At 35.0% G+C, this 18,522-nt stretch overlaps 1 protein-coding gene across 5 annotated transcripts in view; it reads right to left on the bottom strand.

The window, feature by feature from the left end:
• Positions 1 to 18,522, bottom strand: part of PHF14 (PHD finger protein 14) — a 163,511-nt gene that overhangs the window by 57,976 nt on the left and 87,013 nt on the right. Inside the window, exon 17 of one of the 5 annotated variants that reach the window (XM_072033616.1) lies at positions 9,341 to 10,615. The exons of the other annotated variants lie outside the window; for them this stretch is intronic. Within the exon in view, the coding sequence (XP_071889717.1) occupies positions 10,603 to 10,615 (13 nt within the window). The 3' untranslated portion in view covers positions 9,341 to 10,602. Of the gene's footprint in view, positions 1 to 9,340; positions 10,616 to 18,522 lie in introns of those variants that run through there. 5 annotated transcript variants of the gene reach the window in all.

Consider the following 18,522-nt stretch of genomic DNA (forward strand, 5'->3'; position numbering starts at 1 on the left):
GACTTTTAGTAGTTTTAAAAGATTTATTTAAAACATATTTTACTCATCCATTGTTTCAAAGCCAACTGTCATGTGCTCACATATTCAATAACTCAAAGTATAATTTACAGCTATAAATTTGATAGTTTTATCTGTGCAGGTGATAAATAAAAGCACAAAATGTTTTCTGATTCTCTTTGAATACATGGGAAATGGACGCTCATTTAAAAGGATTTCACTGTGATATTTCACTTAAAAGGGACCTATGCATACAGAACAATGTTATATTTTTATTAATAAAGTTTTCATTAGTGTTTAGTACTGAGTATAGTCCACACATGAAACTCAAAACATTTATCATAACTATTCCTTGCTCACCCATTCCTAATGTACCAAGAAGAAATGCTACAGTATGAGTCCTTTACAAAAGGATCTTTAAATTGGACAGTACAATAATATGCTCAAATGAAGAAAAACATTTTAAAAACAAGTATTTTTATACATCTTAAAGAACTTCACTTTATTTGCATATTCTCCTGTAAATCAAATATTACAGAGTGGCTCAAATTGGAAGGGACCTCAAAGATCACCTAGTGCCAACCCCCCATAGGGGTGGCCACCCACTAGATCAGTTTGCCCAGGGCCTCATCTAACCTGGCCTTGAACACCTCCAGGGATGAGGCATGCACAACCTCTCTGGGCAACCTGTTCCAGTGCCTCACCACCCTCTGAGTGATGAGTTTCCTCCTAATATCTAACCCAAATCTCCCCTCTTTTAGTTTAAAATCATTCCCCTTTGTCCTGTCAGTGTCTGAAATAATCTATATTCTATATTCTGTTGTATGAAAAATAAAGCTTTTTAAAAAATTACTTCACAATATTCTCTTCAAGAAATATCCCTGAACTCTAAACTAAACCAATACAAATGATCCAAAAATAAGAAGTAAAACTAAAAAAATAAAAATTTCTAAGAATTCTCCTACAACTTTCTTTCTCTGCTTCCCTTGATGCTCATTTTCTCCATTACAAAGCATGCAAACATCACCAGAACACACAGGGTACCACAGAAGGAAGAAGCAAATAACAGAACATCTTACTGTAATGACAGAAGAAAATATTCAGGTGGCTTTTCTCCAGGAATGAGTCTCCAAATAAAAAGCAAGCATTTTAAGATTATGCTCACTTAACCTAATTAAACACTTTTGTCCTTGCTATCAAGGCTACACTTAACTAGGGAAGCTGCCTGTGTTTAGAAGGTATGTGTAAGACATGAGCACTGGTAAGGGCTCTGCTCAGATAAGGGCACTGCTGGTACATCTTCTGCTAGTAGGAATTCAAAACAATAATCTACCTGTCAACAGAGTGCAAGATTGGACTGATATCGTGGCATTTTCCTATTTAAAAAAAAAAAAAAAAAAAGATAAACCACATTACAAACTATATATTTAGGTTTATTTAGTAATAACTCTAAGTCCAAGTCTATATAAGTCTAAGTCTTAATAAGTCTAAGTACAGGACAAAGAACACACTGAAAAGTGAAAAAAATAAAAAAGAAAAAGAAATCATTCTGTTCAGTTTTTAAAGACACAAGAGTTCTGTTGTAGAAATATATTACTTAGAAATATAAGCAGTTTTATTTCTTGTGAAAGGCATATTAAAGTAACAAAAAGGTTGAGAGTGGGAGATGAGATAGGTTACACTGCTGCTTTTCAACAGTGTATGTGACCTTCAGCAAAAGATGAAACCTCCTTTGAGCCTCAATGTTCTCATCTGCAAAGAAATACATTTTTCCTAACCTATCTCTGTATCTAGAATCTTGTTCATGTAAGCGCTTGCATTTCAGCAGTGCTTACCAGAGCTCTGAAGTCTCCCTTCTTGTAAACTGGGACCCTCTAAGTAACACAAAATAAAGGATCACACTGTTGCATTTCAGAGCTTAATCCTAAAAATCTACATCTGACTTCTAACAGCATTAATTTAGGTTGCATTTTTTTCTGAAGCAACTGCCTATATATAGAACTGTTTATATGTTATGTTCAACAGAAACCGTTTCCCCCTTCTTCCACTTTGCCATCTCTTACGTCTTTTTCATTTTATATCTACAATGTAGTATTTCCTGAATTCACCTTCAGCCACGTTTCAGATATATGCTGAGGAAGTCACCAAAAGCTGAGCTGAAATAAACAGAACATTGTGAAAATAAATACAGAATCCCCATTCTAAAGCTGACTGTTTTTAATATACATTGTTATTCTTATTATTTCAGAGCTGGTTTGGAAGAATCAAAATTGCTTTTTCTTAGAATGAGTTAACATATCTGAAATTTTTCAGATACTAACAGCTTCTATCTGCATCTGAGCAGCTGAGAAAATAAAAATTACAAAAGCATATTCTCAGGTATCAACATTCAAAAGGCTGAATGACTACTAATGAGGTTAAACCAAGTTATTTTTAAACAGTTCTTCATATTGTTTTATAATGGAATACAGATTTTGTATCATGGAACACAACTCCACAGAATGTGAAGTTCCCAGCATGACACTGGGAAATTGGGATAAATACAGACTGGACCTTGGTTAAAGGCAATGCACTAGCTGACTGGCAATTCTGTTGTCTGCTGACACTGGATTGGGGCAAAAAGTAAAGCTTACACACATCTTCATACAGAAAACAGAATGGGTATTGATGATTCCTAACTGCAAAAGAAAACCTTATACCTAGGTTAAAATGGTAGTGGTAAAGTGAGAAGAAAATACATACTAGTACCTGTGTTCTTTTGTCTAGCAATTTAAAATGACACAAAATCCACTATCAGACTCAGAAAGTAAGAAACAGACAGAAAATAAGGAGTACTATCAAAATAAATTAGAGAATGAAATTGTTGGGTCACAAAAGGTGTCACACTGGCAGCCTTCCAGTCTTTCAGTAAATGCCCTCACAGAGCAATCACAACATGGACACTTACAGAGCAAAGGAGCTACACTACAAATACCATCCACTTCCATCTTAAGGATGGTTTAATAGTAAAAGTTAAGCTATTGGGCTAGGAAAAAAAAAAAAAAAAAAAAAGAGAGAGAACACAAAACAAACCCTTTTGCTTCTTCCATTTTAAGTCAGTTAAGTCAGTTAAAATTGTTAGCCTTGCAGATTCAAGGTCATATTTTCAAAACTGTTCTAAAACTAGCAAATGTTTTAACTTACTATTGTTTGTGGATAACCTTTGTCATGTTTAAGTACACGATCTATAACTGCAATTAAGTGCACAGCCATCTTCAGTGGTCTGGCTAGCAGTTTTACCTAAAACTTTGTGAAAATCAGAGGTCCATGCAAAGATAAGCTAAACTAACCTCCTAAATTACTTTTAATGGACAGGTCATTGCTTACTATCAACGTTTTAACAAGCTTGAAATCACTTTATGCATCAAAATTAGAAATTGCTGTGTTCCTCATCCCAGCAATTAATGAAGATAGATATATGACCACTACATATTGAGAAACTGGGTGTGAAGAAGAAAGGTGAATTTGAAGATAATAAAATAAAATAAAATAAAATAAAATAAAATAAAATAAAATAAAATAAAATAAAATAAAATAAAATAAAATAAAATAAATATTTTTCACCTAAAAGGATACAGAATGCAAGTCATCTACATCTTCACAGCAAGGAAGCTTCATTAGGCATTTCCATACCTGAAATATGTCTGCTTTGCTATTTAATAAAGCGATCTCCATCTGCTCATGCCCTTGGATTTCTTATTATTATTTTTAGCAGTACATCTGGCTGTGCTCAAGCCCTACATAACTCTGCATTTTCCTGTTCATAATTAACTAATTATCCTCTAATCAATAGTGTAGATACTGATTTTACAATGTAAATGAGATAAATGAGATAATGGCTGGGGTCAATCTCATTTTATTTACAAAGCCCAGCACACACATCCAATTTCATTACATTGCATCTACCTGCATAGGAGGGAGGCTTATCAGTTGGCCTGCAGAAGTCTCCATGTGAGCCCTGTGCATTTACAGATGAACAGAGAATGCAAAACCTGCCCATCACTGGCACATTTCTAAGTCACTGGTTAATACCATATAAAACCACAAACAGCTGACTCAGCCAAAGTGAAGGAACCTATTTTGCATTCACAAAACAGCACTGCTCATCTATAGCCGCAAAAAGTAATTACCTACATGTCCCTGAAACACAACATTAATAAGCTAATCTTTAAATACAACTAATCTTTAAATACAACTTTACAAACATGCTTCAGAGACCACAGAAAATCTCTCACTTATGTACACATCATTGCACATCGTCTGCAGTGTCATGCCGAAAGGTACCAACCTGAATGGAATACAAAGCTGCACAATACATATACTAGTCCCTGTTCATCATAACAGCTTAGAAAGATTTCATGAAGAAAGGACATAAAACTTTGATACACTACCAACAAACCATCATTGACACTAAAATGAAAAAAAATGTTGCAGATTAGCCTTTCTCTGGCAAACTTAGAAATAATTAGATCAAAATTAGAAGTAATCTAATCCAGAATTTTTAAACTCTCGGAACTACAGTGGGACAGGTGCATATGACGTCTCCCACTAGCTGGGGGATGCAACATGATGGCTAAGCCAGCATCTCTGTGGATTTGACTTAACTATTACTACTCATCTTTCCTTGTTGGCTTGTGCTGGACCCTATTTCTGACTGCAGGCTCTTAACACCTGAGGAACAGATGCTCCATCTCAGGCAGTTGTCTTTTTTCCCCTCTAATCCCTCAGTGCCCATGTGCTGAGCCACTGGAACTGCAAACAGCTGGAGACACAAACAAGGAGTTCATTTCAGATGACAGCACATTCTTGTGTTCAGATAAACACCTTAACAACAGCTATGACAGTTTAAGGCACTGTTATCATGTTGCTTTCTTGTTACTGGTTCTATGACAAACCCAGTGAAAGGAGCTCCCTTCCAAACTAAACCACTCTGTGACTGTGAGCATGTAAGTAAGCTTCCCCCCCAGAAAACAAAGTAAGCTGACACAGCTCAAGTGAATTCAAACAGAGCCCAAGATGGGTGACTTTGGGCTGAAGCAGGTAAACAGTGCTTCTGTGACACCTTAAGTGTAACTGGACCACAGAAGTGACAAATTCTGGGCGATAGGAATGAGTGCTAAAGGGTAGGCTATAACAGCATCTCCTATATGTGATGTCAAAGAAGTCACTTTCCTGTGCGCCCTGATTTAAAGAAGAAAATTAATCAAAGAGGTAATGGTGATAGAACTGTACAATTGTATATTTACTGCAACTGCTTATGCCGTCTGGAAAGTACATTTCTTCTACTTACTGAGGGAAGGCCCCCAAAACAATAAAACATTTTCATTATGGAATATATGGAAAGCATTCTTTTTAGCTTTCTATTTGGACATCTCTTGAAACTTGGTGAAGCTATTTCAAGTCTTCATATCTTACCCTGCCATTCTACCCCCAAACTCTTCAACTCAGCCTCATGGATTCCATCAGAAATTGTTTGCATTTTGCTGTGACGTGTCATAGACCAAGTAGTCAATAAAAATGATGCTGTGCTGTATTCACATTCTCATTGCAGAGTTGCTAAGGGTCTTAGCAACTCTTGTTTTCAGACTGATGAGGCAGAACACTGTCTTAGCAAGAGAGAAAAACAAGAAGAAAAATCCCTTCTCTGTAAGAGGCATAAGAGCTAAGAAAGGATGGTCAAGTCTTCTTGCTATTTCAGGCCTACAAAAGAGTTGTAAGAAATAATTAGGAGCAGGGTAATTTAAAACAGTCCTCTCACATAGACCAATAAAGCTTGATATGATTTTAGCATCTGACATGTGACATATTCCAGTGCTGAAATTCTTCCATGAAAGCACATGTATTCAATGCTGAATATAAAGCGGGATATAGCCAAATGATATGACCTCTTCAGACACAGGAGCTCCAAAGATACTCAGAATTCAGCTGGATATAACTCTATGGATAGACCTTTGTAGTCAGTTCTGCTTTGCGTGGGCTCAGCACAGATGCCCTCCAACCTAACTTTTGCTGGGATTCCAGTATTTTCGTAATTTTGATTTAAATTAAATGAAATGCTCTTTCTAGGAAGGATAATGGTTATGGTATTGTGCAAAGTAATTAAAAGCCACATTCAAATTTCTATTATGCTAGGTACAATGCAAGCATACAAAAGGAAGTCCCTGACTTCCATGGATGATGATGATCACAGCAGATTTATTCTCTTCTGTTACACCAGGAAGTGAGAGGGCTTAGCTACTGCAAGCAGGTGAGAGAATATACCAGAAGATATTTATTATGGCTTTTTTTTTTTTTTAAATCTCCTGCTACTGATGAAGAGAGTATTTGGGCAAGGTGCCTCATAGAGCAGGACAAATTTTCAGATCCTCTCTCTGCTAATAGATGGCTTTGGATGTGAGAAACTGCATACTAATCTCTAATTACTCAAATTTCTGTCCCAACTCGAGGGGATTAATAAAATGGCCATTTTTTCTCTTTAATGTACAATAACCTTGAGAAAAACCTGCACACACTTAATGGATCTGTACTATACTTTTTACCATCTGCTACATGAAATGAGGTTTTAAGCAAATCCTGTATTCAGTGCTAGCTACAATACATTAAAATGTGGATTATTATGGCTCTGACATTTACGAAAAAGTTCTACTTTAAAGGAAAAAGCAAAACAAAACATCCCGCCTATAAATTCAGAAGGAAAAAAAATACTTTATATTGCTTCTACTGCCCTAATACTTATCATTACAAAACTAAACATGAAATACTTCATTTTAACAGAACTAACAAAGAGTGTCAATAAAATATACCACAAACGAGTGAAAGAAAATAAGCATTATCTGGCAGACATTTGCGTAGCTAAGTTTATTATGCTGAACCCAAAACTGCCATCTCTCCTACTTGCTTTTTGTGTTTTTTAATACTAAAACAAACCAAACGAAACAAAAAATCCCAAATCCAAAAATTTAACACTGTTTATAGGTAAGGAGAGATTCTGAACTGGCTATATTTATGAGATACTTCAATGTAATCCAGATTTTTTCTGAACGATCAGCAATTGATCTGTTTCATGAACTTAGTTGGCATGTACGCAATGATTTATATGAATGCTATAAATAAACTTTATTTGCTATACCTGTAAGTGCACAGCTTCCTTTCAGCATGAAGTGTTCACTTTTTTTTTTTTTCATCTCTCATTGTATATTAATGCTACAAAACACGTGGCTTTGTTAATTTTGCAAAATTCATTAAGGGCCCATATACAAGGGGAATACAATGATGTAAACACTACATCAAATGTTTATTTTTGTTAATATTGTACAGCTCCTGTATAGAACTTACATTTACAGTACTTTTTTTAAGTTCAAATTAAGTATTTCTTTGAGGATAATGCTTCCAATACACATAGATAATGCTATGCAAATTACAGCCCCCCAAAAGTGCAGTATGTTATTTTTTTTCTTGGGAAGAACACGAAATTCTAAAAGGACCAGGATGACTTCCACTAACAAACTGGAAAGTGCAAAATTCAAGAAAGCTATACTAGCAAATGCTGCATTAGACTTTCTAAAGTATACTCCAGTCATAATGTATGATTGCATCTGTGGTGCCATTCTCAGGTGTTCAGACTAATAAACTTAGCTACACTGAATGGTGTATTGTTTGTGAACTACTACACAAGTCCCATCACAGATTTGAAGATTGCCATCAAACTCTTTCAGAAGGTGAAATATTGAATGCTAACATCTGGCTTTCCAGAAAAAGAGGCAAATGACATAATGAATCATTTGAAAGTGAGAGAAAGATTGAAAACTAACTTAGTACTTAATGTCAAAAGAAAGTTCCAAGAAAAGGAGAAAACCCTACAAAGACACTCTACTGTACAAACATACAAAATACAGAAGGAAATCCCAAGGATAATCCTTGGGGTATCAAGCATGCTAAAGGGAGTATCAACAATACTCAGTCCAATTTTTAATACTCATTAGTCTGTCCTTAAAAGCTTCCAACAGCAAAGATTATCCAACTTCCCTCACTTCTCTAGTGCAATTATTGTTAGAAAAAAGCTTTCTATTGCCTAGCCTAAATCATCTTGTTATTTCTGGTCTGACCAGAGCTTGACCAGAGCTGAAGAACATTTTTCCCCTTTTCTTTGCAACAACTTATTTGTTGCATTTCTATTAATTTAGACCATTTGGAAAAAAAAAAAAAAAAAAAAAAAAAGGATTTTCCAGTCTTCTCTAAATTAAAGAAATCCAACCATTTTAAGCTTTCTTCTTCATTTTGTTCTCCTGTAGTCTTCTCATCATTCATTCTGTTTTCTTTGGACTTTCTGTACATGCCTCTTGCCAAAGTAGACAGTTGAGGCTTCTCCAATGCTAAGATAGCAGTCTTCTGAATAATCAGGATTTTCATGTGTTAAATGTGTTAAAAACACCTCTTTGCACAATTCAGGTATAACCTGATTGATTCATAATCAGTTTGTGACCCAGAATTCCCCATATCTTCTTTTTTGGAGACCCATCTCATAACCAGTCACCCTTCATAGCATAATTATGCACTAGACAGTGATTTGTCCTTTCCTTTACTCCACTATGTAATTTTCTAGATGCTTTCTTAAAGTTTCATTTTCAATTCTATCCCTGTAGTGCCTTACACCATACTGGCAAAAATAATCAAACTCTATTCCAATACCTAAAAGCAAAGCAAAGCAAATTAAAAATACAACACTAAATTCAGGACAGGCCTGAGTGGAACCCAGTGAGCAGAATATTGTTCCAATTTGACAGTGAATCCACAGTAACTACTGTGCTTTTCTGATAAGCTAGGTATTCTATTGCAGCTTAATTAACAGAATATTTCCCTAACTTAAATAGGAGAAGATCACACACAAAGTATTTTTAAAATCTTACTAAAGCCAAGCTATACTGCAATTATCATTCTCTCCTACCCACAGTACCTATGTTTAGTTTAATAACTGACCATATGTCACACTACATTTTTTTTTGCCCAAAAAACAGCATGACATACACGTAATCACCCTTTCTCCCCCCATTTTTAGCACATTGTTGGGATGTAACTTTCTACTGTACTTCAGAATTCTGGACAAGCAAATCACTAAACTTTGTCTTTCTTCTTCCTGAAAAGTATTCAAAGATTCTCAGAGATGAATGAACCTCTACGTCCTAGTGAAAATATTTTTACTCAAAAAGTGTCGTTGTGTATCTTGCCAATACAGAACGGTAAGCATTTATTAGACAGAAGTCTTACTCTGATATTATCCCTCCCCCTTTTAAAACAAAACGACGTGTTAGACATCAGGTTAATTTTATTTAATATAATATCCAAACATGAAATGCCCTAGTAAGATATGACTTATAGGTAAGTATACACAAGTTTGTATATTTCTCCTATTACTTATTACAGCATTTAATTTCTTTCTTAAGTTTAAAAAATATTTTCAGATGGAAATGTGCCTTGATAGATGACAAAAACCACCATATCTCAAGAGATTCAAAGATTATATGTCATAAAGTTACAAGTGTGATTGCATTTGAGCAGAATTGTTCCGAGCCAGTTCAAGATGAAAACGATGAAGCTGCCAATACACTGCTACTGTAGATTTTAGAACGGGATCAGTAACATTTGTAGATGAAAAGACTATGTCTGCATCTACCAGGATATATATAGACGAAGACGAAGATCTCAGCTGTCACGCTGCGTGATCAGTTCTTCATTCCTTCCCCAACTTACACAACAATTTCATATTTGGCTTTTGAGGAAGTAAGCTCGTCCTGAACACTGCCAGGGAAGTAAGCCGAACAAAACAAATGTTCCAGAAAACAATATAGGTAAAGTTCTATTCACTCAAGTGTCTGAAGTCAGAAACAATTAGTTCATACTAATAAGCACAAAATCAATTTTTCTGTGGCAAATCTATTCCTTAAGAATAGTAAGTCTCACATGTTTTACAGGTCTTGTTATCACTGAACATATTCTTTTTTTTTTCTTTTAAGGAAATAATCCTTTTTACAGTAGGGTCTATGTACAATATGATGTTCTATATAGAAATGTTCTTTTCAAACTATATAATTAAAGTGCCACACTGATGGCAAACCATTGCTTATTTCATTCAGTATCACCATAGAGGAACACACAATATTTAAGTCCCACAGGCTTCTGTCACTCTTCAGTGAATCCAAGCATTGTATAACATCATTTACCAAGGAAGCACAGGGGAAAAAGACATTACTTAAATAGGACAATTCTGACAAGACATTTATCCGGGATCTTTCAACAATGCACATACGAAATGTTCCTGATTAGTGGAGAAAAAAAAAGCAGGCAAATTAAGTACCTTGTCAGTCCAAATAACAAACCAATCAATTACATTCTATCCAAGCCTGACAAGCAAACTCAACTTTTTGTCATAATAAGCTTATAGTAGAGACAAGATAGCTGTTCTCCTTTACTTAGGTACTCTATTGACTGCTTTATCCACATTTAAAAATCTTTTTTATAAAAGAGGTTTCCAGGATTGCCTCCGAGGATGAGTTGTGGCAGAGTTGTGTCTCATGAAGGGTATCTACACAGTAAAGTGATAAGAAAAAAATATTAACATTGAAAGATCATAGCAGCTCTGCTCTGTCTTATGAACATTTTAACATCACAGTAGTTTCAAGCAATGCTTACGCTCAAATCCAAATAGTAAAAAGACTTTCATACCAAACCTCCATCTGTAAGTGTCAGAACTTTAAACTGAGTTGCATATAACATCCTTTTATCTTTTGCTCAGTACAGCTCAAGGAACAAAGCAATCTACCACAACACAGATGGAAGAGAAATTTTTATATTATTATTTTTTACATTATAATAGCAACAACTCAATAGAAACAGTTTTCATTGTGCAAGCTAGCAATTTTTCATATTTAAAACCCACAGAAAAGTAGGTTTGGGAATGACTATGTGACAAGCACTAACAGCACCGGTACTGTGCTGACTTAAAAGAAAAATGTTTCTTTGATAGAAAAGCATTTGAAAGAAAGTTAAGACTAAAGATGTATGAACTTTCTTTCAAAATTCAACTTATTAATTCAGTACACAGGACACTTTTATCATTTCTGAAACAATGTTTTTGAGGCAATCATTCAAAAATCTCCAAAACCCTTTTTTCCTCCTCATACTTCTTGCCTCATGATGTATGTTTTTTCAAGGATGCTATTTTTATTCTTTTTTAAATAAGTACAATTCTAAAAGGGTACTTTACATTATACTCTTTAAAACTACTTGCAATACAAGAAATTAATATAACTGATATTGTGAGACTTTCACTATAAAAAAAGTCCATGTTGTCTTTGAGCTGTGCTGGCATATCAAATACACATTAGTTTTCAAAGACAGATCTATATAAAGTCTCCACCACATTTTTCCTTTTGTTTTCTACTTTGAAATCTATTAAAGTAGAATTGTAAATAAAAGTTCTTTGTAAAATACGTTTAATTTTGAGTGCAAGGATTTTGAGTGTAAATATTAAAGGGATAGTAAAGAACTAGTATATGTAAATCCATTTAATTCTCACTTTATTTCTGACTTGGGACATGAACAGATTTTTAAATCTGGTGCTACAGCAGGTACACTGCTATATACGTTACAATTTTGAACATTTTAAGAAAACTGAAAAGCTGAGTGTTAAACGTTAATATTTTTAACAGTCATCTTATTATAATCCCCTTCCCTTAGCTAGTGCAAGCACCTTTGTTCTGAATCACCTCAGAGTAAATGAGGTTGACAGGGGTGCACATACAAGGGCAGAAAAATGAAGAGTAGCATCAGTACACAATTTGAGATAAACTCAAGGCGTTTGTGCCTTAGGAAGCCTGCACCCACACTAGTGACTCCTACAGTGTTTCTTTATATTGAGTTTTTATTAACAGCAACATGCTGGCATATTTTGAAAGACATTATTTATTTATTAATATATTAAAAGGAATTTACTTTTTAACTGCTTGGACATTGTTATCATTTCTACTGTTTTTAAAATTTGACTTGATATTTATTTTGCATGTTTTAGGGTTATCTTCACCCATCTCACCTTCAAAGTATTCTTCAGTTAAGACAAAACTACCAACTTTTTTTACACAATTTTCCAGCTAGCAACAGATTAGTAAGAGACAAAAGAATATAAATGGATAAATAAAGTAGCTTTGCTTAGCTTATAACCCACAAGCTCAGCTAATAAATTGACTGCTGATTTGGAAAACTACTCACTAAAACTTTTTCCTGGGACTTCTCATACTGTGATTTCTTTCATCCTGTTCTGTTCTCAAATTTTGCTTTCTTCTTGCCCCTGTGTTCCACCTCACAACCCTCTCTGATGCAAAGAACTGGGCTCATTCCTACGTATGCTTAACAACTTCCTGACACTTACTCAATTATGATCAAATGCATTATAAAGGCTTTGAATCACAGAATGGCTTGGGTTGGAAGGGTCTTTAAAGATCATCTTACTCCAACCCCCTGTCATATAAAGGGATGCCACCCACTAGATCAGGTTGGCCAACGTCCCATCTTGAACATCTCCAGGGATGGGGTGTCCCACGTTGCAGTGAATTGAGACCCTTATACGTTCTCATTTCTACTAGAAGCAGTACCCAAATCTGCCTGCAGTATCTGAACTTGCATTTTCACACTTAGTTGAGAAAAGGATTTATGAACACAAAAATACGAAGTCTGACAGAAAAACTGAACAGCCTTCCTATCTTTCTCACTAGCCGATGCAACAAATATCATATAGAAAGAAGCACCCCGGGTAACAGGAATAGCTGATTTTGAGACAGAGGTTCTCAATTGCATTATTTTGTCCTTTAGAAGAGTTGTTTTCTACCAGCTCTCCTTCACCCCAGAACAAAAAGAATTATGAAAGCACTTTCCTTGAAGTTCTAATACAAAGGGAGAGAAAAACACAGGCCCCTCTCAGTCTCCCCCTAATGTACATGTGGCCATATCTGCTCCCTTCTCCTCAGTTAAGTAAATATTATATAGTAGAGGGGTCCGTGTGTATGTGCAGATTTCCATTTTGCAGGAATTTACAGCACAAGAAATACTACAAATTATTTCATTACTTTCTAATGGATTTTACACAGAGTGCCTTTGGCAAAGCTATCAAAAAGTATAAATTGCAACCGAACGTCCAAATCTTATGCTTAATATTAGTGATTTTGAGAATACTTGTTCTTTTTTTTTTTTTTTTATGTTTGATTTCATCGGTTTATATGTCTATTCAGAGAACGTTTTTCACTGTTAACTGGGCAAAAGTAAAACACATTTTCAGCCACAATGCAGATTCAGTTTATCTTCAAAGGTCTGAAGGTAGGAAACTGTTTCAGCATAGAATATGAATTCTGAACCATTAGGACGTTCCCACCTTGAAATTCTAGCAAGCTTAAAGAGGTATTAAAGGGTGTTGACAAAGACCAATTTTAGAAGGCAAAAATCTGTGTCTGCAGTTAGCACCAAACCACCTGAAGGTGACACAAGTAATAAGCATTTAAAGATTTGATCTGCTCAAGGTACACCTCTTGATCCCAAGAATTAATGTGTGGAATACACAACTTTATTAAGTGCATGAGAGTTACAGAGCCCTTTACTGGGGGCAGAGTGAAAAGGGAGAGGATAAGGACCCCCAAAATAATAATGTGCTATGTGTCTTCTAGACAATGGTAACTGCTTAGATCCTCTTCAGAATTGATCAAGCTATAAATATTAATGGCTGTTTCCTGAATGGTTACTTACATCTATTTGTTAATATACAAACTCACTAGCCTGCCAAGAAGTTTTCTGCAGGACAAACCACCACATCATCAGTAATAGGAAAATTTTGCTTCATTCATGTAACCTACACACTGGAGCATAAATAGTGACATTTAGAGGTGGTCACTGTATAAACATGCTTACTGAGGTAAACAAGAGTATAGCATTAGTCACTATGTCCAATTTAAAACAAGTGAAGCACATATTTTCAATCTATTTCAAAGCACAAAAGAAACCATATATCCTATACAAAAGATTAAGTATCAGTATCACATACATGAAATGATTTCATTCAGTTATAAAAGTGTCATTTTCCTTCGTTCTGCAATGTCTTTGTGAATACAAGCTTTGAGAACCCATGGAAAAAAAATTCAGTCAATACACTCAATACTCTACATGAAACCCAGCTTTCTCTTGTAAGAGACTGCATTTACAGACCTTGTCACAACAAGGTCCTTGATGTTATCGAAGCAATTTCAAGATACTTTAATCACCGGCAAAACTCAGTAACCTGACAAGAGAAATTTGGGCCAAGAAGATTTCAGTAACTTGAAAGGAAGGTTATTGACTGATGTAATTTCATTTGGATGTGACTGAATCCAATTGATCTGCTTTTTGCAATGCATATCTTCCCTCTGCAGCTGTTGCTATCTGATTCAGCGTGGAAGTGCAAGGAGTGACTATCCCTTTCCACTTCAAGCAAAACTCTTCCTTCCTCCTGCTATTATTTCAAAAGAGCACACAAGGAAAGCATTTTCAAGTTTAAACTCTGTACTCGCTGTAAGGAAAAATATTCATCTGAATGCTAAGCCATGAATTTGAGTCTTGTGACTGCAAGCATATTTATTAACTGGTTAGAAAAAGAGGTTGTAAAACAAACATTTTTTATTGTTTACCAAAATACTGAGTTAGGGCTTGTAGAACATGAGGTCATAACACAGTACAAAATTTATTCTCAATCCCAACTGCACTATATCATGTAATCCACGTTGTAACAGATTGTACATATTTTCAGATGAGTACTTTTGTATGCAATGAGAATAATAATTTATAAACACAAATATGTTGCACTTATGAAATCAAATCTTCCAACATAAGTTTGGTTTACAACAGTTCTAACAGAAAATATGTATTAGCAGAAACTTCACATGTGATATTAAGTTTAAATAGCATACATCTTAGGTAGAAAAAAATATGGTATAGATGGGAGTTAACAAAGCCTTTAGGAGAAATGCGTGGGCCACCATAAATCCTATTTCTGTAGCCTGGTGTGCTGCTGAACACCAGATACATTACATTTAATGTAACAGTAACGTTTTTTCAGAATTAAGGGGAATACAAATTAAGACACATGCACCTCAAACTCAGAGTGGTTTGCATGTATGCGTATTCTCTAATGAGGATATATTCTCCAAAATTCAGTGCAGCTCTTACAACTCTTTTTTTTTTTTCCCTTGAGGTAATTTTAACATGTTAATTTTCTTATGCATTGTAAAAAATTAATAAAGCTGGTAAGGAAAATACATCACATCTAGATGACAGAACACTTACTTTAAAACTATATCCAAATATGTATCTTAAAATATTCTGAAAGAACCTGTGACTAAACTCCTTACATACACTGGTTACTGTTTTATGCTTATTTCCAAACATGCATTGAGTGAGATAACATCTCCACTACAGTTTCCATAGTAATCATATATTTATAAGCTTGCATCATAATTCAGTTCTTCAGTGTTACATTACAGCACCAAACTTTCTTCCAACACTACAACTTTTATCAAATCAGGATTTAACTTCAGTTATTTTATCCCTCATTCAAGAAGTGATCATTCAAGAAGTGATCTTTTTCAGAATAACTTGAGTAACTGAATATTGCTGAATAACATACTTGTTATATGATAATGAAACTGTATCTGAATCAGGATGTGGCAATAGATGTTGCCAGCAATATGTAACTGGTAGGCCAACTTCTTAAAGAGTACAAAACAGAATTCATCAAAGGTGTCTGACTTTAATGAATGACTAAAAACCAAAATAAAATTCTAAATGTTAGTCATAAACACTGCTGTTTTAACATAAAACAGAATTTTATATTTAAGAATATACTAAAATGCCTTTCAATCTCTGTTTAAATGACTAATAGTAATCTCCCTTATAATACTGTGATACAGGACAAATTTATCGATGAACAGGGGTATAAATAACCCAAAAGTAACAACATGATAAAGTCAGTGAGATGCAATTAAAATTCTCCTGAAACAGCACCTTCTCCAAAGCAATGCCTTTACCAAATGCTCCGTTTTCACAGTTTGCATGCTGTCTTGGTTTTGAAAGTGAACAGATTGGAAGTCTTATTAAATGCATATCTACCCTGACAGCAAAGTTCCATAGTATGTTTAATTATTTCACCCAACAAGATGGATTTAACATGCAAAGATATCAAACCAACAAACGAAAAGGCAAAGGCAATGTAAGCACAGCCATTCAAAAAGCTATTTCAACTACGGAAATACATGCCAATTTGGTTTAAGGACAGAATGTTTTAATTTTGACTGTGTGAAAATTAGGCTTTTATAACAAAACGTTTTCCTTCTTAAATAATTGAAATGCCTTTTCTCAAAAATTTTAAGAATATAAAGCCATCTATAGTGGCAGGAACATTCAGCATGCTGTGACACAGCACGCTCCCAACACATATTCCCAGAGGACCCACAACACAACCCTCAGCATCAACCGCTTCATCTGCATGATCCCAAAGCAGGCTAAAAGCCTTTGGATTCTTTTAATGATAATAATTAAAGGTCATCTTCCACACAAAATTACGTATTGCATAAACAATGTGCAATAAGACTTAATCTATCAGTAAAATAAGTTAAAAGTATAGCCTCAAAAAAAGTTTACATTTTATATATTACACAATTTTTTTTTTTTTTAATGAGTACTGCCTCTTGCAGTTTCTGTTACTATGAGAACTGTGTACATTCAGAACTATATAAATATACTAACATACTATTAATCTTTCTGATCAAAACACTTATTGGAAATAAAAAATGTCTTTCAAATATAAAACTGGCTTTTGCTTATTATTGTTACTGTCAAGATACACCGTGAGAAATATTTTAATTAGGAGAGTTATAATACTATGAATTAGATTATTAGATTCACAGCTATTAAAAAGAAAAAATGAATAGTCTTCTACAAACAAAAAATGGACCAAAAGACAAAAGGTGGAAAGTATCCAGCTTCCAGTTCAGTATATTAAATAACATCTAAATAATTTCGCTGTTTGTTTTTATGGAGAAGTAGACAAAGTCATTTTTGTGGGTTGATTTTATCATGGGGGAGAGATGACTTCTGACGGGAAAATCTAAATTTCATTCCATTGTGTAAGTTTTAACAATCAACAGTCACCGCCATGGTCTAAAGGAGCTGCAGAGCCACCGGACTCTATGGTGTCACACCACTGTTAGTGAAAATGCAGGCTTAAGCTACTAAGGCAGACATCAGTTATCAATGGTTTATTGGTACCAGTGAAGCATTTAGAACCTCCTGTGTGACTTTGATGTGTTAAGATCCAAGCATGACTATCAGAGTGCTACAAGACAAGCCAAAGCAGGAATTTTGGTTTCCAGCTCAGCCACTCTATCAAGCATGTATCTAAAAAGCAAGCTGCTCCACTATAGGTAACAGGTATCATGATAGCCATTCATCTCAGACTAAAACACAGATTCAGTTTGAAGAGATAAGCAATGTATTTTTCCTTCATTTTTAAAGTAACTGCTTCTCTGAGACACATTTATAGGCTTTCTTCCTCCCCAAACTCCCACTACTAAAACCCTTAAAATTGCCTAACAGTTCTGCTGTGAACCATTCTAGTCTCTAAAGCATCACCTCTTTACCAAGCTGCTGTACAGCACAGTTTAAAATCTGTACTACACTTACTGGAGTGACTGTGAAATGCAGAAATCAATTAAGACCAGGTTCTATTTATAGTTCAGCCTGGGAAGATTAATGACACTACTGGAATTTTATTGGAACATTGTGCCCAGAGAACAAAAGGAAGTGTAAGTACAGTCTCTTATCACTGCTACAGTTTAAAAATTACAGAAGAATTTACTGCTTCATCATGAACACTACTAAGGGCTGCATCGCGGCTTTGGAAAAGGAAACCTTGTTAAAGGAACTGTGAGGCAGAATCTCGCAGGTAACTCTGACCAGGTGACAGGACTGATACTTACATGGAAATCTACCCACAGATCAGGAATACACATTCCACTGTGCAGATCAGGAAATCCAGCAGGTCTGACTGCTTAAGCAAGAAGCTTCTTATCGAATTAAACATGCAAAATAAGTGGTAGTAACACATAAGAAATGAAAGCTAGTACAGGTTACACAAGAGAAGTATTAAGTTGTTTGAGCACTTAAAAAGACAAAATCCAGAAGCAAAATCCTAGATGAATCCAACAAGAAACAAACAAACAAAGGAGTTCTACAAGAACATCAGCAGTGAAAAGAAGTTCAGAGAAAATATGGACTGGTTTTCAAGTGACACCACAGAAGGGACTGATTTACTAAACATCTTTGTGCACAATGCCTCAGTCTGCTCAGTAAAAACTTGCTTCCAGACTTCCACACATACCAGTGTGACACAGGGAAGAGAAGGACAGCTGATAGCTGGAA

The sequence above is a fragment of the Anas platyrhynchos genome, chromosome 2, assembly GCF_047663525.1.
Source record: "Anas platyrhynchos isolate ZD024472 breed Pekin duck chromosome 2, IASCAAS_PekinDuck_T2T, whole genome shotgun sequence".
In the NCBI taxonomy this organism is placed as follows: Eukaryota; Metazoa; Chordata; class Aves; order Anseriformes; family Anatidae; genus Anas; species Anas platyrhynchos.